Source organism: Carcharodon carcharias, chromosome 5 (genome assembly GCF_017639515.1).
Source record: "Carcharodon carcharias isolate sCarCar2 chromosome 5, sCarCar2.pri, whole genome shotgun sequence".
Taxonomy (NCBI): Eukaryota; Metazoa; Chordata; class Chondrichthyes; order Lamniformes; family Lamnidae; genus Carcharodon; species Carcharodon carcharias.
The window spans coordinates 108,501,120-108,523,459 of record NC_054471.1 but is presented as its reverse complement, the minus strand read 5'-3'; the positions used below and the strand labels follow the sequence as shown (position 1 = coordinate 108,523,459).

The 22,340-nt window shown below is 41.1% G+C and overlaps 1 protein-coding gene across 2 annotated transcripts in view; it reads right to left on the bottom strand.

Moving 5' to 3' along the window:
- Nucleotides 1-22,340, bottom strand: part of LOC121277854 (signal-induced proliferation-associated 1-like protein 2) — a 647,580-nt gene that overhangs the window by 410,070 nt on the left and 215,170 nt on the right. For both annotated transcript variants that reach the window (XM_041187562.1, XM_041187563.1), the window contains exons 4-5: nt 15,480-15,613; nt 1,301-1,489 (exon numbers count right to left, since the gene is read on the bottom strand). In XM_041187562.1, the coding sequence (XP_041043496.1) occupies nt 1,301-1,489; nt 15,480-15,613 (323 nt within the window). The remainder of the gene's footprint in view (nt 1-1,300; nt 1,490-15,479; nt 15,614-22,340) is intronic.

Below are 22,340 nucleotides of genomic sequence, written 5' to 3'. Positions count from 1 at the left end.
GACCTACCACTAATTTTTGCAGCTTATACACCTTTTCTTTCAATTTGGTGCCACCCTTAACTTTCTTAGTTTGCCAGGGATGGTGTATCCTTCCCATAAAGCCTTTATTCCTCAACGGAATATATCTTTGTTGAAAGTTATGAAATATCTCCTTAAATGCCTGCCACTGCCTCTCTACTTTAAACCTATTATCCCAGTCCACTTCAGTCAGATCTGTCTTCACACCCTTGTAATTGTCTTTATTTAAGTTTAAGACACTAGTTATGAACCCACAATTCTCACTCTCAAATTGAATGTGAAATTCTATTATGTTATGATCCCTCTTCCCTACAGGATCCTTTACTATGGGGTTTTTAATTAATCTTGTCTCATTACACATTACCAGGGCCAAAATAGCCTGGTCCCTGGTAGGTTCCAGAATGTATTGTGCTTAAGAACTGTCCCAAATACATTCCATGAACTCAAGCTAATTTGCCAATTTGATTTGTCCGGTCGATGTTAAGAAGTGAAGTCACGCATGATTACTGCGGTACCTTTCTTGCAAGCCCCCGTTATTTCTTGATGTATACTCTGTCCTACTTTGTAGCTGCTATAAGGGAGCGTATACACTACTCCCTGCAATAACTTCTTTCCTTCGCTATTTCTTATCTCCACCCAAACTGATTCTACATCTTGATCTTCTGAACCAAGTTCATTTCTCACTTGTACTGATCTCACCCTTTATTAAGAACTACTCCACCTCCTTTTCCTTTCCTCCTGTCCTTCCAAAATGTGAAATGCCCTTGAATATTCAAGTCCCAGCCTTGGTCACCTTACAAACACGTCTCTGTAAAGGCTATCATAATCATACTCATTTATTTCCATTTATGCTATCAATTCATCCATGCTGCGAGAGCATGCTGATAAAGAGAAATTGGTGACTGTGTTTTCAATGCCTAGACCTAAGCTCCTGAATCACATCCTTAAATCTCTCTGCCTCTCCACTTTGATTTTCTCCTTTAAGATATCTCTTAAAGCCTACCTCTTTGAACAAGCTTTTGGTTATATGCCCTAATATCTTTTTATGTGGCCCAGTGTCACATTGTGTTTTGTAAGGCCTAGTTGAAGCACCTTGGGACATTTTATTACATTGAAAACAGTCACACAAGTTATCCCTGTTGCTTAAACAGTACAATAAGTTCTCACTATAAGACCTTTTCTCGATTTATGTCACCATTTTAGATTTTGTGTCGTCTGCAATAAGTTTGAGCCAATCAGGCGTTCCGTATAATTTATATAGATACATAGCGTGAAAACTTACCCCTTGCTCATCAAGTTTCAGCAGCTGTTCCAATACTTTGGGAGAGTTTGAAGCCACCCTAAGGCACTGGATATTCACCTCAGGAATCACATACTCCAGCACCTCCTTCATAGGCAAACCTCGAGCTGTACCATGTCGAGCTGTGGATGGCACAGCGTCTTCTAGCACGGCTCCTCTGAGAGTGAAAAGCTGAAACAGGAGGGAAAAAAGTGTTTCAAGTTAAGAATTAAATCTTTTTCTGACTATACAAGCATTAAATGAATATGCACCGCTTTGTGAAATTAATCAATGCAATTCACTTTGCAAATTTAAAACTTAAATCAACACTGGCTTTTTTTATTTATTCGTTTACAGGATTTTAAAAAATTCTTTCACAGGATGTGGGTTTTGCTGGCTGGCCCAGCATTTATTTCCCATCCCTAGTTGCCCTTGAGAAGGTGGTGGTGAGCTGCCTTCTAGAACCGCTGCAGTCCATGTGGTTTAGGTACACTCACAGTGCTATTAGGAAGGGAGTTGCAGGGTTTTGGCCCAGCGACAATGAAGGAACAGCAATATATTCCCAAGTCAGGATGGTGAGTGACTTGGAACGGAAGTTCCAGGTGGTGGTGTTCCCATCTATCTACTGCCCTTGTCCTCCTAGATGGTAGTGGTCGTGGGTTAGAAACGTGCTGTCTAAGGAGCCTTGGTGCATCTTGTAGATGGCACACATTGCTGCTACTGTGCGTCGGTGGTGGAAGGAGTGAATGTTTGTGGATATGGTGCCAATCAAGCAGGCTGCTTTATCCTGGAGGGTGTCAAACTTCTTGGGTGTTCTGGGAGCTGCACTCATCCAGGCAAATGGGGAGTATTCCATCACACTCATGACCTGTGCGTTGTAGGTAGTAGACAGGCTTTGGGGAGGCAGGAGGTGGGTTACTCCTCACAGGATTCCTAGCCTCTGATCTGTTCTTGTAGCTACAGTACTTCTATGGCTAGTCCAGTTCAGGTTCTGGTCAATGGTAACCCCCAGCATGTTGATATTAGGGGATTCAGTGATGGTAATGCCATTGAACGTCAATGGGCAATGGTTAGATTCTCTCTTGTTGGAGGTGGTCATTGCCTGGTACTTGTGTGGCACGAATGTTACTTGCCACTTGTCAGCCCAAGCATGGATATTGTCCAGGTCTTGCTGCATTTGGACATGGGGTGCTTCAGCATGAGGTGTCACGAATGGTGCAATGGAGCATTGTGCAATCATCAGTGAGTATCCCCACTTCTGACCTTATGATGGAAGGAAGGTCATTGATGAAGCAGCTGAAGATGGTTGGGCCGAGAACACTACCCTGAGGAACTCCTGCAGTTATGGCCTGGAACTAAGATGACTGACCACCAACAACCACAATCATCTTCCTTTGTGCTAGGTATGACTCCAACCAGTGGAGAGTTTTCCCCAATTCCTATTGATTCCAGATCTGTTAAGGCTCCTTGATGACACACTCGGTCAAATGAAGCCTTGATGCCAATGGCAGTCACTCACACCTCACCTCAGGAGTTCAGCTTTTCTGTCTATGTTTGAACCAAGGCTATGATGAGGTCAGGAGCTGAGTGGGCCTGGCAGAACTCAAACTAGGCGTCAGTGAGCAGGTTATTGCTAAACAAGTACCGCTTGATAGCACTGTTGATGACTCCTTCCATTTCTTTACTGATGATCGAGAGTAGACTGATGGGGCGGTAATTGGCCAGGTTGGATTTATCCTGTTTTTTGTGTACAGAACATACCTGGGCAATTTTCCACATAGCCAGGTAGATGCCAGTGTTGTAGCTGTACTGGAACAGCTTGGCTAGGGGCGCGGCAAGTTCTGGAGCGCAAGTCTTCAGTACTATTGCCGGAATATTGTCAGGGTCATAGCCTTTGCAATATCCAGTGCCTTCAGCTGTTTCTTGATATCATGTGGAGTGAATTGAATTGGCTGAAGACTGGCATCCATGATGCTGAGGACCTCTGGAGGGGGCCGAAATGGATCATCCACTCGACATTTCTGACTGAAGATTGTTGCAAATGCTTTAGCCTTATCTTTTGCCCTTCCACCACCTGGAAATTCCCCTCCATCATTGAGGATGGGGATATTTGTGCAGCCACCTCCTCCAGTAAGCTGTTTAATTGATGTGGCCATCAGATGACTAGGCCAGCGTTTATTACCCACTTCTATACTATCACTTGGTTCAATTTTCTACAGTAAATAGTTTGCAAAGGACAAATTTAATTCATTTTAACAAAATAGCTTTGCTCATAATAGTAAACCTGATACAGTATGGAAAACATACATTTGCAGCATGAATTACATTAACAAACTTTTCCTCACTTCAAAAACAGGTATTGTTGAAAATTTACAATACTGATTTTTTTTTTAATTTGTTCACAAGATGTGGGCATCGCTGGCCAGGCCAGCATTTATTGCCCATGACAAGCGATTGGCTTGCTAGGCATTTCAGAATTAACCACATTGCTGTGGGTCTGGAGTCACATGTAGGCCAGACCAGGTAAGGACAGCAGGTTTCCTTCCCTAAAGGACATTAGTGAATCAGATGGGTTTTTTCAACAGTTGACAATGGTTTCATGGTCATCAGACTTTTAATTCCAGATTTTTTATTGGATTCAAATTTCACCACCTGCCATCACGGGATTCAAGCCTGGGTCGCCAGAGAATTACCCTGGGTCTCTGGAGTACTAGTCCAATGACAATACCACTACGCCACCGCCTCCCCATATGCTAATACTAATAATCCTTCACTGTCACTGGGTCAAAATCCTGGAACCCCTTTCCAAACAGCATTGTGGGTGTACCTACACCACATTGGCTGCAGTAATTCAAGAACGTGGTTTACCAGCACCTTCTGAAGGGCAATTAGGGATGGGCAATAAATGTTGGCCTAGCCAGTGATGCCCACATCTTGAGAAAGCATTTAAAAAATCAGAGAGTATTGTGACAGAGTGCTGGAGTAGCATTCTCCAGATGAGTTATTTTTTGGCCTTTTCTACACCTCTCCCCATTATAACCCAGAGCATAGATGGAGGACTATCATCTAAAAACTGACTTTCTGCTAGTGGGATCCGAGATAAATCCCATTGCTACATGTTCTCCGTTGGAGCAGTCCCAAACTAATCGAACTGCCCCAAGCTCTCTGCCGGAACAACCGTAAAACTAATCCCATTCCCATATGCTCTCTGCTGGAGCAATCCCACTGCCATATGTTCTCTGCTAGAACAATCCCAGACTAATTTGCACTGCCCTGTGCTCTCTGTTAAAGCAGTTCCAGACTAGCCTTAATACAGGTGCTGTTTCCTGGAGGAATCCCAGAGTAATCTCACTACCCCATGCTCTTACTAGAGCAATCCAAGACTAATCCTGCTACCAGGTGCTCTCTGCTGGAGTAACATCAGACTAATCTCACTATCTGGTGTTAATGACTGGTTGATTATGCTGTTAAAGATATACAGGTGACAGGCATTGCTTGATTAAGGACTGAGAGTACATATAAAGAAACTCTGCTGGGACACTTGGTTAGCAGTTAGACTTTACTGCTGCATCCTGTGAATAAACCTATCAAGGAAAAGATCTGTGTCTTGTTTCACACTTCACCATCTGGCTCTCTGGGGGAGCAATCCCAGACTAATTCCACTGGCTGGTGCTCTGTCACTATATTTCAGTTTCTTCCTTTGTTACAAATCTTTGCCTACTCTTCCCTTAAAAGATGCAATGCTCTCTGCCTCAACTACTCCCCATATGAAAGCATTCCATGCTCGAACAAGGCAAGGACATTTCTGCTAACTTCTCTCTCCAGTCTCTTAGCGGCAGTTTAATACAGGTAGAACTTTGTCACTGACGTACTCTTCATTCTATTTCACGACCATTCACCTCCCTCTTTTCCTCCTCTCCTGATTTATAATTTATTTATTTTTAAATTGAGTAACTTTTACCTTTTTGGTTTAGTCCTTACAGGTTCTGTCAGTTTTACTATTTCAGTAGATAGCGTAAGAAATTAATGAAGAGTGACTGATGCTTTCAAATGAATAACCGTGAAAATAAAATCATAGCAGGCAGTACTAGAGAGACACAGGGGCAGAAACCAGTCTGAACATGCAGTTGAAAAAAATCACAAGGGCAATAGGGAAGCAGGGATGGGGATGCGTGGTCGGAAGATCTAAGAACATGAGAACATAAGAAATAAGAGCAGACTCTTCAAGTCTGTCCCGTCATTCAAGAAAATTATGGATGACCTTCTGCTTCAGCTACACCTTTCCATACTATCCTCATATCCCTCAATTCCCTGAGCATCCAAAACTCTATTGATCTCAGATTTAAATGTACTCAACCACTGAGCATCTACACCTCTCTGGAATAGGTTCACAACCCTTTTAGTGAAGACATTTCTCATCTGTTTTAAAAGGGTAAACCCCTTATTCTGACTCTCCGGGCAGACTCTCCCAGCATCTGACCTGTCAAGCCCCTGAGGACTTTTATGTTTCAATGAGGTCACTTATCATTCTTCTAAACTTTAGGGAAGAAAAGCTCATCACTCAATCTCTTGTCATAGGACAAGCTACTCATTCCAGGATCTAAGTGTAAAAAAATGTCATTTATTTTGGATTTGCATTTTAGATTTCAATCGCTTCATTTAAAATAAATTGTACAGGAATGCTACACAAGGTCCAGAAGGATTTCCATAGAGGGTGAAAAAAAATCCCAAACCAATCTGCATTTATATAGGACCTTTAACATATTAAAGCATGATAAGACACTACACAGACAAGAATTGACACCAAGTCACATAAGGAGATATTGGGGTAGACAACCAACAACTTGGTCAAAGGCATAGGACAGAATTATCCCAGATTTGCACTAAGTGCAGTAGCAGGCAGGAAAAAGAACGTTTTACTTGGCTGATCTGAGAAGTAGAGACATGCCCGTGATCTCCCCTAAAAGTGATGTGGTGTTGTCTGCAAAGCCTGGTGCTGATGACTGTGAGTGCTGCCTGAAGCAAGGTAGGCAAACCTCAAAAACCCAAGTGAAGTGCAGCTCGCCAGGCGCACACCCTTTATGTATAGTTGTGAAACATGTCGGCTGCCTTGCTTGGATGATCCAGTGTGGGATGATGATTCCGGCGAGCTGGGCTTGTAATGATATGCTGATGTATTACAATGAAGATCCCAATGTCCGACGGCATGAAATGCAGCCCGCCATCAAGAGGCAGAGCAGATGATTGTAAACTGGTTTCATGACGTTATGAAACCAATTTTTGACCTTCTTGGAATATTGTCCGCTCACACCACCAAACATGCCTACCGCCAATGGGCACAGAAAATTCTGCCCATAGATTTCAAGGACATCATAAAGGAGTCATGGAGAAAGAGAGGCAGAGGGGTTTAGGGAGGTAATTAGAGCTTACTGCCTAAGCACCTGAAGGCACTAGTGGAAAGATCAAAAATCAGGGATGCACAAAAGATCAGAATTGGGGGAACACAGATCTAAAGGTTGGAAGGCTGAAGGAGGTAACAGAGATAGGAAGGGGAGAGGCCACTGAGGAATTTTAAAACAAGGATGAGAATTTTAAAATCAACGTGTTGCTTACCCAGGAGACAATGTAGGTCAGTGAGCACAGGGTGTTGGGTGAACAGGGCTTGGTGCAGATAAGTTTGCAGACAACAGAGTTCTGGATGGCCTCAAGTTAACACGAGGGTAGAATGTGGGAGCCTGGTCAGAAGTGCATTGGAATGGTTCAGTCTAGAGGGAACAAAGGCTTGAATGAGGGCATCAGCAGCAGATAGTTGAGGCAGGGGCTGAAGTTGGAGGTGCTATGGAGATGAAAGTAGGTGGTCTTAGTGATGGCATGGATATTTGGTTGAAAGCTCATCTTGGGGTCAAATATGACAGGTTGTGAACAGTCTGATTCTACCTCAGACAGTTACTAGGGAGAGAAGTGATGTCAGTTTCTAGGGCAAAAAACTTGTAGTGGGGATCAAAGGCAATAGCATTGGCATTCCTAATATTCAACTGGAAGAAATTTCTGCTCATCCAGTACTGGTTGTCGAAAAGCTGCCTGATGGTTTAGTAACAGTGGAAAAGTTGAGAGGGGTGTTGGTGAGGTAGAGCTGGGTGTTCTCAGCATACTTGTGAACACTGGTGCTACATTTGTCACACTGCCAAATGATCTTAGTGTAGGTTTAGATTAGCTATGGAAAAGGACAAGGAGCAATTTACAGTAAAAATACTTAATTGAAGAGGGTATTTAATGGGTTTAGAATGGACCTTTCCTGGGTAAAATGGAATGAAAGATTAGCAGGCAAAACCATAATGGTAACGAGCTGCCTTTAAAGAGGAGCTGGTTCAGGTACAGTTGACGTACATTCCCATGAGGGGGAAAGGTAGAGATCTATGAATGATGAAAGAGATAGAGAGTAAGATGAAGCACTAACAAAAGGGCATATGACAGATATTAGGTTGATAATACAACTAAGAACCAGGCTGACTATAGAAAGTTCAGAGGGACATTGAAAAGGAAAAAAGAGAGGAAAAGAGAGGGTACGAGAAGAGACTGACATCTAAAATACAGAGGAATCCAAAAGTCTTCTAAAGGCACATAAATAGTAAAAGGCTAGTAAGATGAGGGGTGGGATGATGAGGGACCATAAAGGGTATTTATGCATGGATGCAGAGGGTATGGCTTAAGATGTTAGATAAGTACTTTACACCTGTTTCCTAAAAAAGCTTCTGCAAAAATCATAGTGAAGGAGGAGGTAGTTGAAGCACTAGATGGGCTAAAAATTAATAAAGAGGTGGCATTAGAAAGGCTGGTTGTACTTCAAGTTGATAAGTTACCAGGAGCAGATGCATGCACCCAAAGGTGCTGAGGAAAGTAAGGGCAGAAACTGCGAGGGTACTGGCCATAATTTTCCAGTCCCTCTAGCTCATCCGGTTCCAGAGAATGGTAATAGCAAAAATAAATTTAAGTTATGAGCATAGATTGGAAGATCTGAGGTTGTTCTCCCTAGAGAAGAGAAAGTAGAGGAGATTTAATAGAGGTGTTCAACATCACGAGGAGTCTAAACAGAGTATATAGAGAGAAACTGTTCCCTTTGGCAGATGTATTGAGAACCGGGGGGCAGATTTAAGGTGATAGGTAAAAGAACTAAAGGCAACATGAGAAAACATTTTTTAATGTAGCAAATGATTACGAATGTACTGTCTGACAGGGTGGTGGAGGCAGACTCAAGTGTGGCTTTTTTTAAAGGAATTGGATAAGCGCCTGAAGATGAAACTTTTGCAGGGTTACAGGAAAAGCGGGGGAATGGGACAAGCTGAATTGCTCTTGCAGGGAGCTGGAGTGGATTTGGAACTCCCTCCCTAACAGCACTGTGGGTGTACGTACACCACAAGGACTGCAGCAGTTCAAGGCAGCAGCTCACCAGCACCTACTCAAGGGACACAGCTGGGGATGGGCAATTAATGCTGGCCTAGCCAGTGACACTCACATCTCATGAATGAATAAAAAAAAACATTTGACCAACTGATTGTCCTCTTTCTCTGCTGTAAACATTCTATGATTCTATGGGGTTGCATGCAGATGAGAAATAAGAAGGGGCTGAAGGTAGATCCTTGGAGGATATCAAAGGTAATGGCAGTGGAACAGAAAGAGTTAAAACACTTTGCTGGTGCTCCAAACTGCAGTTGCTTACTCTAGATCAGACCAGAGAATACTTGATGCTGATACTGGGTTTGGGGGGGGTGGGGGGTGGCGGCGGCAGGGAGAGGTTGCCCTGCCAGTACTCTGGTTCCCTCAAGAGGTAGTCTGGCATGTGCACAACGATTGGGATATCTTGCTATTTTTAATCATCAAAATTTATATGTGGTTGTTCTCAGCTTAATCATCTGACTCTACGTTACTGAATAGAACTTGCTACTCATCCAGGGGTCGGTCTGCTGCCAGAGAATGGCTAGAGGGATTTGTTCACCTCAGGAAATCTAGAACACACCAGGATCTCCTTGCATAGGAATGCAGGACCAGGGACTGGCCATTCAGCCCCTTTAACCTGGTCTGCCATTCAATGAGCTCATATTTGATCTATATCCTAACACTATTTGCCCGCTTGGCTCCATATCTCTTAAAATCTATCGATCGCAGGTTTAAAATTATTAAATAAGCCAGCAGCTACTGTTTTTGTGTGGAAGTGTGTTCTTCACTTTTGTCACCTTTTGCATTCTTCTGATTGGTCCTACTATGATTTAAAAGTTATGCTTCCTGGTTCTACATCCTCACCAGCAGAAAATGTTCTCTCTCGATTTACCCTATCACTTCCTTTCAAAATCCTAAAAAAAAACTCAATCAAATCAGTTAACTTTCTATACTCCATGGAATACAAGCCTAGTTTATATCATCTCTCCTCATAATTTGTAAAAATTCTGGTGAATTTGCACTTCCTCCAAGGCCACTATTTCTGAAGAAGTGTGGTGCCCAGAGTTGTGCAGGTCTCTTGGCAGAATGGTAGAGGCATAAGTCACAATTGTTGCAAATGAAATGATGAGAAGGGACATTTTGAAACCCTTCCGTGACACAAATCTACCCATCTCAGTCTAGATTATTTCAATTAACCCTGAGCATCCACAGTCTTTTTTTTTGAAGGAGAGGGGGCAGGGGAGGGAAAGAGTTCTAGATTTCCACTAAGATAAAAGCAAAATACTGCAGATTTTGGATATCTGAAACAAAAACAGAAAATGCTGGAAAATTTCTGCCTGAAGAAGGGTCATCTGGACTCGAAACATTAACTCTGTTTCTCTTTCCACAGATGCTGCCAGACCTGAGTTTTTGTAGCATTTTCTGTTTTTGTTCCAGATTTCCACCATTGCTTAAAAAATAATGCTTCCCAGTTTCATTCCTAAATGGTCAAGGGCTCAAACACAGACTAAAATATAGCCTCAGTTTCTCTTCCCCAACATTCAGTACTCTTCCCCAAGATTTTTCTCACATTCACAGCTAGTACATAAACAGACCTAGCCCTTTATGAATCAAAGCCCGAGAATTTATTCTCTTCCATGTAACAGTTAACTTCTAATAGCTGTGAATCATTTATTGAAAAATGTGCAGGATGCCAATCTTGTTCTCCTGTCATTTCAGAAGATGGAAAAATAATAGTTGCACACATTTATTTACAGGTAAAAGAATATACAGAAGCAATAAGACTAGGAACAAAATAATACAACATAATATAACACAATATTTAAATATTTACATTGGTTTGAGTGTTTAAACAAAGAAAGACAAAAGTCCAAGACCACTGCACAATTATGCTGAATAAACTTGGGAGCATAAAAACGGATATTATTTTTCTTAGAAGTCTATACTGGCACATAATTACAGGAAGGACATAATAGCTCTGGAGAGAGGGCAGAGGAGGTTTACAAGAATGTTGCCAGGGTTAGAAAAGTGTAGCTATGAGGAGAGATTGGATAGGTTGGGGTTATTTTCCTTAGAACAAAGGAGGCTGAGAGGTGACTTGATTGAGGTGTATAAAATTATGAGGGGAATAGATAGAGTGGACAGGATAAAATTGTTTCCCTTGGTGGAGAATTCTAGAACCAGGGGACATAGATTCAAGATAGGTGACAGAAGGTATAGGGGGGACATGAGGAAGAACTTTTTTACGCAGAGGGTAGTGGGTGTAGGGAATTCGCTGCCCAAATTGGTGGTAGAGGCAGAAACTCTAAACTCTTTTAAAAAGTACCTGGATCTGCACCTTAAGTGCTGTAAGATGCAGAGCTATGGGCTGGGTGCAGGAAGGTGAGATTAGAAAGGGCACCTGGGTGTCCTTGGGCTGGCATGGAAAAGATGGGCTGAATGGCCTCCTTCTGTGCTGTAACTTTTCTACAGTTCTATAATTGTGGTTCAGCATATATAGAACCAAAGACCCAGGAAGCTATCAGAATTATATGCATGACTATTTTTGATATAAAACCAGCGTTTTGAAAATGTGTTCCTAAATGCATATTATAACAAACAAGTCAATAGAATTCAGCAAATAAGTGTCTTTTCAAAGCTTTCTCAGCTTACCAATTGCATTGGGTCTCAAAACCAGGAATTAGGAAATACTCTTCATTGTATAATGTGGGGTGTAAATAACAGATTTTATTAGATCAGAAGAGCTATCTCATCATGAGTGAGATGTAGTGACTCCGAGCAACAGAGAATCTTTTTTGAGTGTGATGGAATACTCCCCACTTGCTGGATGAATGCAGCTCCAGTAACACTCGAGAACCTTGACTCCATCCAGAACAAAGTATTTCGCTTGATTGGCACCCATCCTCCATAATAAATATTGACTCCCTACATCACTGGCACTCAGTGGCAGCTGTGTGTACCATCTACAAGGTACACTGCTGCAATATGCCAAGGCTCCTCTGACAGCACCTTCTGAATCAACAACCTCTACCACCCAGAAGAACTAGGGCAGCAGGCACATGGGAACTCCACCAGCTGCAAGTTCCCCTCCAAGTCACATCATCCTGACATAGAAATATAGTGCCATTTCTTCACTGTCTCAAAGTCACTGTCAATATCCTGAAACTCCCTCCTCAACAGCATTGTGAGTGTTCCTACAGCACAGGGGCTGCAGCGGTTCAGGAAGGCAACTCACCACCATCTTCTCTAGGGCAGTTAGAAATGAACAATAAATTCTGGCCTTGCCAGCTAGGACCACAGCCCATGAATGAACATTAAAAAAAACTCCACTTGAGAATCTACCATCACTTGACATCTCTAAACATACGGAAACATAAATTTTTCCACAACCTTAAGACAAAAGCTTTGGTGTGGCATTTCTGCTCAAATTTTTGTCAGCAGAATTCGATCAAAATTGGTGTAATCAGCACACAAGATGGTATAGTTTTAAATGCAAAATACGTTCAGAGCACAGAATCACCATGGTCATTTCTGTTGGTTTTAAACACACTGTGATGGAACCAGATGCTGCTCACAAAACTGGCCATTCCCCAGGGTGAGTTAAACAACACTGGGAGCTTTCACTAACTGTGCTGGAATTTTTGGGTCAGGGACATGAATAGATATGTTGTAAAAGATTCTGAATTATTTTTGTAAATTTTACTACAGGACTGACTATTTTACCCCAATGTTACTGTAAAATGTTGCATGTTTTTTAAGAAGTCATTTTCAGTATTTCAAATTCAGGTTATTCACAGGTAGTGGACTGACACTGATTTAAAATGTTCTTTTTTTGTGATAAACCCCTTTTAAGTTGTATGAATCAAATTTTACCAAGTTACCATTCATAAATATATTAAGGAATGGTTTTTAAAGCAAAACATTTTTTTTAAAATATGTTTTAAAACACTGCTAGGTTGTACTAGTTCATGGCAGATTCTGTGTTCAGGAGAGAAAAATATTTTAAAACTGGTACAGTTTTCGATGCAACTTGTGCCAAAGTTACCAACTGTGCCCAAAGCAGAACCTCAATCATCAATGCCTCCTTCTGATAAACTCAGAAAGAAAAATTTCATTGTACGCTCATTCCTCCAATGCACAACTTTTTTCTTTTTGCCTCTTCAATTAGATTCAGCATTCATCACTGAAATTGCAGGACAATCAGTACAAAGGAACTGCCAGAATATCATGCAAGCACCTCTACACTTAGTACATTTGTAGGATAAAATCTGGATATGCCTTTCAGTCTTCTGTATAAAGGAGAATTAGCCACATTTTGGCCCCAAAGGACATCCTCGTCTTAAAGAGCACAATTTGATCTATATATGACTAGTATTACTCCTCAGCCAAATACAACAGTGAAGATTCAGAGAAGCTAATGGCCATCCTTTTCCAATGTTGGAGTGGACTCAACTCAGTTGCAAGCATCTTGCTCCACAATAGATATGGGGTAACTGACTATCCATACTGGCAATGTTTATAAATAAGTTCAATTAAATTACGTTAAGTTCGAAATCAATTGCAACCTTTTGCTGTATCTAACCAGTGGAAGTGGACCCCACCACAAAGGGCTAACCAAAAGAACAGAGCTAGATATTCAATGAATACAATCCAATCTCAATTTTTTTTAAACTGTAATGTCAACTTAGCTTAGTGGTAGCACTGCCACTTTAGTATTAACAAAATATAATGCATATTCAAATATTTCTTCAAAACAATAATTTGCAGAATTACACACTTTACGCACACATAAAAAATGTCATCCCAGCTTTAACAGAGGCTTAGAAGGAGTAACTAAGACCACTGTCTTCAATGTCAATGATGTAAGCACAAAAGCAAGTTACATGGTTAGTTGGTTATTTTCCTAACTGATGCACATATGCAAAGAGAGAAAAACACCAGCTGATTTATTTGTAAAAAGCATCAGAAGCTTTCAAGAAAAAATGCTTTCGTGGAGTAAAACACAAGTGTATTTGTTTGGAGAATCAGTGCCCTGACCTTCACTTTGATGAGAACAAAATTCATTGAGAGTGGGGGCTGTGGGCCACGGAATATGGAAACTTAGCAGGAAAAACTAGCTTTTTTAGCTTGTCTCCAGAGACTAATTTATGGGACTGACAGATTATTGCTGAATAGGAATCTTGCTATCATTATTCATGCAGAAAATGTTTTGGTTAATTAAAAATCTTTTGATCACAGGAACAAGCATTGCTAAGTCAAATTAACTGATTTCTTTAGGACATCTTTAGTACAGAATACTAATTATGTTACAAAGCTATTAAAATAATGTTGACTAACACAGCGTAATGTTAAAGTACCAGCACTCGTGGCTACAGGAGCTAAATCCAAAACCCGGTCAGGATTCTGATTTGCAATGCAGTTTCCTATATGAGGTATGTTTGTCAGTCTTTAAGCTGCTCTCTAGGGAAGAAGGAAAAGCACAGAATTCAATTCCTTCAAATAATATGCTCATGTGGATTAAGACGGAAGGAAAGGAATAATAAGACCTTCACTAGGGTAACGATTTAGAATTCTGGTCAAGTTCCAAGCGAATGCAGGGCAGCTAGACTATGGCAGTGAAAAGATTAATCAGTCAAACCCAGGTACCTCATACTGTGCATCAATGTTAGTTCCAATTCATAAGGAGTTGCAGCAAGCAAGTGTACTGGGTAGGGCTGGTGATCAAGCTGTAGGTTAGGACGTAATTTGTATGTTGGCTGAAGATCTAGAACTTTTCTTATCATCAGATCTGGTAACGGGATGGTCAAAAGTAGCTGTGTTGGCCCCAGGACTGAGCATATTTCAAACTCATGATAGCAGTGATTTTTTTTTTATCACTTGGATATATGCTTCATGGAAGAACTGAAACTTGAAGTGTCCTTTGAAATTGGAAATTCAACCTTGGACACTTACTATCAGACTAGATTTATTGCAAATTAAAATGGCCATAATGGCCCTTTTGACAAGTTTGGAGTTCGATTCACACTTCTGAAAGTCTTAATGTCCAAAGGTAATGCAAATAAACATCAACCAACTGGGAAGGGCACTCAACACCAATCTTGAAACTAGCACAGACTACATATAGATCAAAGGAAAATCAACCATAGCCAGTTAGAAGTAAACATTTATGGATTCAAAGCAAACTATACAAAGCAAACCAACCCAATTCCAACTTCATCAGTGGGTACAAAATGGACACAATTCGACAATCAAGATAATAAAATTGGTAACTATTTGAAAGAACTTCAACTGAAAACTCAAAAGGACCATCCAGTTGACTTTTGAAAAGTTTTCAGGCTGCATGGACAATGTATTAAAAGCTTCACTTTTTCAGCATGAAGAACACCAAAATTGGTTACAAAATACATTTTTCTACTGAACATCAAATGAAACTGCTGCTGTTTCTGGGTGATAAAAACTGGATAAGAACAAGACCTCATCACCAATAGAATGTGTGATGCTCAATTCTCGAATAACCAGAACTTGAACACAAATCTTTTCAGAAGGTGAAATTCCTCCACCTTGCTAGCACAACAGCAAAGCCCAATTGTATATAAAGGCTGAATATACGAGGAAGGATAATTAATATGCAGGAGTGATCCCTGGCAGGAATTTCAATTCAGGCTTTAGCCTAAATTTTAAACATTCCACAGACAATGTGTAGCAAACCTGTTTCTTAAATGAACTAGCAACAGAATTAGGATCCCACCTCACTGGTCCGGAAAGCTATACGGTAGTTGTACTGTGGCCCATCTTTCTCCTTTGATTCATCTAGCTTCTCCCTCCGGATGCTGACAGCCACAGGTCCCAGACTTTCATCAGTTCCAAAGTAATTTTGATGCTCTGTAGAAGATGTGGGTTGTGAGAGAGGCAGACAAAAAAATAGTAAGTGTGTGAGTACATGAGCAACTTAACGTGCCTCAAATAAACAGTTAATAACTCTCGGCTGGGGAAGCATCATTCAAACTTTGCAGCTATTTGATAGCAATAATCTATCTTATTCATTATCACGTAGTTTTCTCAAATAAAGCTTACAGTGCCTGAGGAACAGGAATTTAAATTAAGATTCATACATTTTTTATACTTTAATTTTAGTTTAGGTTCCCCTGGTTGATGGTTGTTGTAATCAACATTTTATACACCTTTTCTGGTGAACGGAAGGAAAAGAATATGCATTCATAGAGTACCTTTCACAACCTCAGAACCAAAGTGCTTTACAGCTAATTAAATACATTGTCACTGCTATAACGTAGGAAATGCAGAAGCCAATTTGTGCACAACAAGGCCCATAATCAGCAATATGATGATGACCAGGTCATTTATAGTGATGTTGGCTGAGGAATAAATATTGCCCAGGACACTGAGGAGCGTTTCCTTGCTCCTCTTCCAATAGCGCCATGGGGTCTTTTATGTCCTGAGAGTGAAGCCAGGGCAATGGTTTAACATCTCAGCCAAAGGTCGATATTTCTGACAATGCAACACTCCCTCAGTAATATACTAGAATGTTACCCAGAGCGAGAGTTGGGAACTGGAGTGGAGCTGAGAAGAAGGGAGAACAGTGGGGAGATGATATATTGAAGCCCAAGCTTGGGGCCTATCACTTACCTTGAGCTAGAGTCAGGAGCTGGAGCAGACCGGGCCATGCTTGAGTTCAAAAAAGTGAGAAAAAAAGAACAAACCATGATAGCAGGTGAAGACTGCAGGTTGATTGGCTGGTGAGTATTGGAGATAGGGAAACACGGCTACAAAGTTAGGGAGTTAGTCTAAGGAGTGAGGAAATTAAAATTTTCCATTTTTTTGAGATAATAACTGTTAAGTAAATAAGACATTGCAGTTACCTTCCCAATATTTATTTTTTTCAGGAAAGATAGGAAAGGGAGAGGTGGCACTATTGTTTAAGGAGAACATTGCAGTACTGGAGAGAGCGAATATCTCACAGGACTCAAGGACATCATCTATTTTGCTACAGGGAAGGAACAAAAAAGGTGCAATTACATTGTTTGGTGTAGTCTATAGGCCACCAACTATTGGGAAATATGTAGAGAACAAATTTGCAAGGAAATTACAGAGATGCACTAGAATTATAGAGCAGTCATAATAGGGATTTTAAATATAGACTGGGATAATAGTACTGTAAAAGGATAATAGTAGTGAAAAAGGCAGAGAGAGGCAAGTGTTATGAGAAGAGACTGACAGCTAACATAAAAGGGAATCCCAAGGTCTTCAAAGGCATATAAATAGTAAAAGGATGGAAAAAGGAATGGGACCAATTAGGGACCAAAAAGGGGTTTTACACATGGAGGTAGTAAGTGAAAAGTAAATTAATACTTAACATTTGTCTTCACTAAGGAAGAAGATGTTGCCCAAGTCATGGTGAAAGCGGAAGTAGTTCAGACACTTGAAAGGTTTAAAATTGATAAGGAGGTGGCATTGGGTAGACTGTCTATACTTAAAGTTGGTAGGTCACCAGGACCGGATGAGATGCATCCAAGGACACTGAGAGAAGCAAGAGTGGAAATTGCAAGTGGCCAAAGTTTAACGATCTTCCTTAAATTGAGGTATGGTGCCAGAGGACTGGAGAATGGCAAATGTTACACCCATGTTCAAAAAAAAGTGTAAAGATTAGCCCAGCAACTATAGGCCAGTTAGTCTAACCTCGATGGTGAAGTGTTTAGAAATGATAATTTGGGACAAAATTAATAGTCACTTAAGCCACTGTGGGTTAATTAATGGAGTCCAGCATGGATTTCTTAAGGGCAAATCATGTTTAAATAACTTGCTTGAGTTTTTATGATGAGGTAACAGAGAGCTTTGATGAGGGTAATGCTGTTGATGTGACGTACATGGACTTACAAATGGCATTTGATAAAGTACTGCACAACAGACTTGTGAACAAGGTTACAGCTCATGAAACCAAAGGCAACATGGATACAAAATTGGCTGAGTGACAAGAAACTGGTCACGATGAATGTTTTTTTTCCAGACTGAAGGAAGGTTTATAGTGTTCCCCAGAGATTGGTGTTAGGACCCCTGTTTTTCCTGATATATAGTAAAGATGTAGAGGGAACAATTTCAAAATGTGCAGATGATACAAAATCCTGTGGTACTGTGAGGAGGATAGTATGGAACTTCAGAAGGATATAGACAAGTTGGTGGAACAGGCGGACAAATGGCAGGTGCAATTTAATGCCGAGAAGTGTGAAATGAGATATTTTGGTAGTGAAATGCGGAGAGACAATATAAAATAAAGGGTACAATGCTAAAGGGGGTTCAGGAGCAGAGGGATTTGGGTGTATATGTGCACAAATCAATGAAGGTGGCAGGACAGGTTAAGAGAGCAGTTATAAAGCATACAGCATCCTGGCTTTATTAATAGGGACATGGAGGACAAAAGAAAGGAAATTATGTTAAACCTGTATAAAACACTGGTTTGGCCTCAAGTGGAGTATTGCATACAGTTCTGGTACCACACTTTAGAAAAGATATAAAGGCATTAGAGAAGGTTCACAAGAATGATTCCAGGGATGAGGATGATTGGCAAATGAAGCAATGGCAACATGAGGAAAAACATTTTTTTCACAGCAAGTGGTTAGGATTTGGAATGCATTGCCTGAAAGTGTGGTGAGGCAGGTTAAATCGAGGCATTCAAAGGGGAATTGGATTATTATCTGAAAAGAAAAAGGTGCATTGCTTCTTCAGAGAGGCAGCATAGACACAATAGGCTGAATTGGCCTTCCTCTGTGCTGCAGCCTTACTATGATTCTAATGTCAACATAGGTTTTGGAGTTGGACTTGAACCAACAATCCTCTGCCTCCAAGGCGAGCCACAGTTGACACTTGTAGATGGAGAAAGCCCTCCAATCTGACACTGTGTAAACCATCTCCTGCAATTGTCTCATGGAGACAATATACAGCACCAAAAAAAAATTAATGAGCATACCCTGATGCTACTTTAAGCTTTTCTTTGACACAACCATGAACAAAATGAGTTAGCCCAATCCTCATTTTCTTGAAATACTGAGTTCCCAAAAGAATGGTATAGTTATTCTTCACTTAATTCTTCAAATAATATCAATATTTTACTCATAAATGTCCAGAAACATTTTTCTTTTTGATGTCACATTTTTCAGACGGCATCTTTGTGCTAATAAAACATCAACTTTATGTATCTGTTTGCTAAATTAATGGTGAGTATATTCTGCATTAGGGTTGTGTTGCTTCTTTGTAATCTCGGTTTGCAGGGAACTACCCCATATTATGCTGGTCACATAAGGTTGGATCAGCACATTATTGCTATCAAACTAGCAACCGTTCTTCTTTCACATTATACCATAAAAACTTGCCCATATGGCATGAATTCTCAGGGTTTATTGTAGTACCTTAACTTACACATCATCCCTCAGACCACTAATGGCACAAGGCAAGTACAGTTTCCTAAAATAAACTCTTATTATTTTAGCAGTCACTATGAATTACATTAATAGCGATGAAAGCACTTGATCTGCTTCAAAGACTTGGGAAATTCATTAGCAGATACATTTCATCAATTATTTTGTCTTGGTGAATTACAATTACATTATGTATAGAGCAGATACAAAATTTACAGATACATTTAGGAAATGCAACCTCAATTTGATTAATAATTACAAGCTAATAGATTTCTCAGCTTAACACAGGATCTAGAATGTGTTCTTCATTTTCCAACCCAATACTTCAGCAACAAAGCTCACGTGAACATGGTATGCTATTCGCCCAACAAAATTAACGAGAATGGGTTCCACTCCTGTTTAAACTTGGTATTGCAACTGATCCCCATTGTACCTTGCATGATAGCCCACCTGTAAGGCCACTATATTTATTTTATAGTAAAATAAAAAAGAATAAGACATGCATTTGTATAGTGCTTTTCATGACCACTGGAAGTCTCAAAGCGCTTTACAGCCAATGAAGCACTTTTGAAGTGTAATCACACGGCAGCCAATTTGCACGCAGCAAGCTCCCAAGAACAGCAATGTGATAATGGCCAGATCTATTTTGTGATGTTGTTTGAGGGGTAAGTATTGGCCAGAATATTGGGCATAACGCCCCTGCTCGTCTTCAAATCAGTGCCACAGGACCTTATATATTCGCCTAAGCAGGTAGTTGGGACCTCAGTTTCATGGCTTTTGAAAAGACAGAACCTCCGATTGTGCAGAACTCCTTCAGTGCTACACTGTAGTGTCTGCCTGGATTTTCCTGGAATGAGGCTTGAACCCAAAACTTTGTGACTCAGAGGTGAGTGCCACCAGCTGAGAGACAGCTGACACCACATTGGTCACTGCAGCAGTCACAATATACTCTTAAGTCCCTAGGAGTTTTGAACAGTCGCTGCTCTTCCCCCTCCTCCCCATTACGTTATGAAGCCATCCTTGCTGGATTTGTAAATACTGAAGTTTAAGACTCTGCAAGGCTGCACAAAGAACTCAAGTCTGAAGACAATAGGCCAGTTGGACATTGCATAAGTACAATCTATCTTTCTGATGCTAAGCTCTGCATTGAATAACTAAATTCTCCAGAACAGAGGACACCCATAAGGAAGTTTTGACAAGCAGGGAAATAGATTATTGTGGATTGTTCCATGATATAGTTGGTGGGGTTTCAGATAGTGCATTTATTATGGGTCAGGAAGAAGGTTGGGCTTTCTTTCGCTCAATGGGGAGGCGGTGGCGTGGTGGTATTGTCACTGGTCAATGGTCTGGTATTCTACAAGCCCAGGATAATGCTCTGGTAAAATTTAAATTCAATAAAAATCTAGAATTGAAAGTCTGACGATGACCATGAAACCATTGCTGATTGTCGTAAAAACCCATCTGGTTCACTTATGTCTTTTAGGGAAGGATATCTGTTGTCCTTACCCGGTCTGACTTATATGTGACTCCAGAAACACAGCAATGTGGTTGGCTCTTAAAATGCCCTCTGAACAAGGGTAATTAGGGATGTGCTGGCATTGCCAATGATGCCCACATCCCATGAACGAATAAAAAAAAATATGATCACTGCCTGCATTTATGCAAAGATGGTCTTCTTCTTGTGTTGAAATTTCTGTAATTACATGAGCTCTTTTGACTCACACCTACATGATATGATTAAACCTGCAACCGCAGGACATCCGCAAAGATTTCAATACTTAAATTTTACAATTTCTAACTGAAATAACATCATAAAGTATTTTTTTATATTTTGTTTTAAAGCTGTATACCAGGTTAATGTGTTATGTATCAGCTGTTAACTTATGTTTATAGTATACGCTAATGTAGAAAAACATCCCAAAGCCCTTCAAAGGTGGAAGCAAAAAGATATATACCAAGCCAAAGGAGGAGATATGACGAAGGGTGACCATTCTTTTGGTTGAAAAAGTGGGTTTTAGGCAGAGTTTTAAAGGAGGAAAGGTTGGTGGATAGAAAAAAGGGTTCATGGGGAAAAATGTTCCCCGTCGGGGGGGGGGGGGGGAAGTGCAGGAGCAGGCGCAGGCAGGCGGGCACTCGATCGGCAGCGCGCACAGCCATTTTATGTGGGCGGGCCAATTAAGGCCCACCCAGTGTGACATCTGCCAGGAAGCGCTATGTGCTCCCTGTGCGGGCGGGGGGGATTCTCTCAGCCTGATCTCCCTGAGGCTAAGTGCTGCATCAGGGATTGGCTCCAAATTTAAAAATGTTAGAGGCAAAAACAAAATTTCCTTTACATGTCCCCTCATGTGACACTATCACATGAATTGGGACATGTCCACCACTTTTAGTGAAACCTTTATTAAATAATTAAAAACCCTCATGAAACCTCATCCCACCCGTGGATGAGGTTTCATGCTTTTTCTTAAGCCCGCCAGGGCTCCCGGCCTGCCTGTCAACCCTAAGGTTGGATGGGCAGGTCCATTAATTATATTAAGTACTTTTTAAATGGCCTCAATAGGCTGTTGACAGGTCGATGGGGGCACAGCTGATTCAGCAGTGCCCCCACCGACCTGAAAATGGAAATGACACAGGGTGACGTCAGCAGTTCCACCCGGCATCATCCCGCGTCACTTTACGCGTCGGTGAGCAGACCCCGCCTCTGCTCGCCAACCGGAAGATCCTGCCCATGGAGTTTGTGGCCTCAATAGCCAAAGGTACAACCGCCAATAGTGAGGTGGGATGGTGGGGTTTGGTTGAGACCATTTTGATGCTGTGGATGGGGCAGAAGCCTGATTACAGAAATTTAAATAGGGAGATAGGGAAGGATGGGAACCAATTTGAAAAGTGACAAGACTTTGAAGAACTTGGATTGAAAATGGGGCAGTATCTTGCAAGAAGAGAGGGAACAAGACTAGGTTTTTTGGCAGGAGGAGAATGATGGTGCTTTTTAATTGGACGGAGACAGGACCTAAGGAAAGGGAACCATTTACAAAGTCAGCTATCATGGAGGCCAAGAAAAGAAATTTAGTGGCCAGCTGTTTAGTGAGAATTTGGTCAAGGGAACAGGAGATTGAGCTCATGGGCAAGAGAAGCTTGCAGAGATCATGAGATAACATCAGAGATAAACAGAAGAGAGGAATATG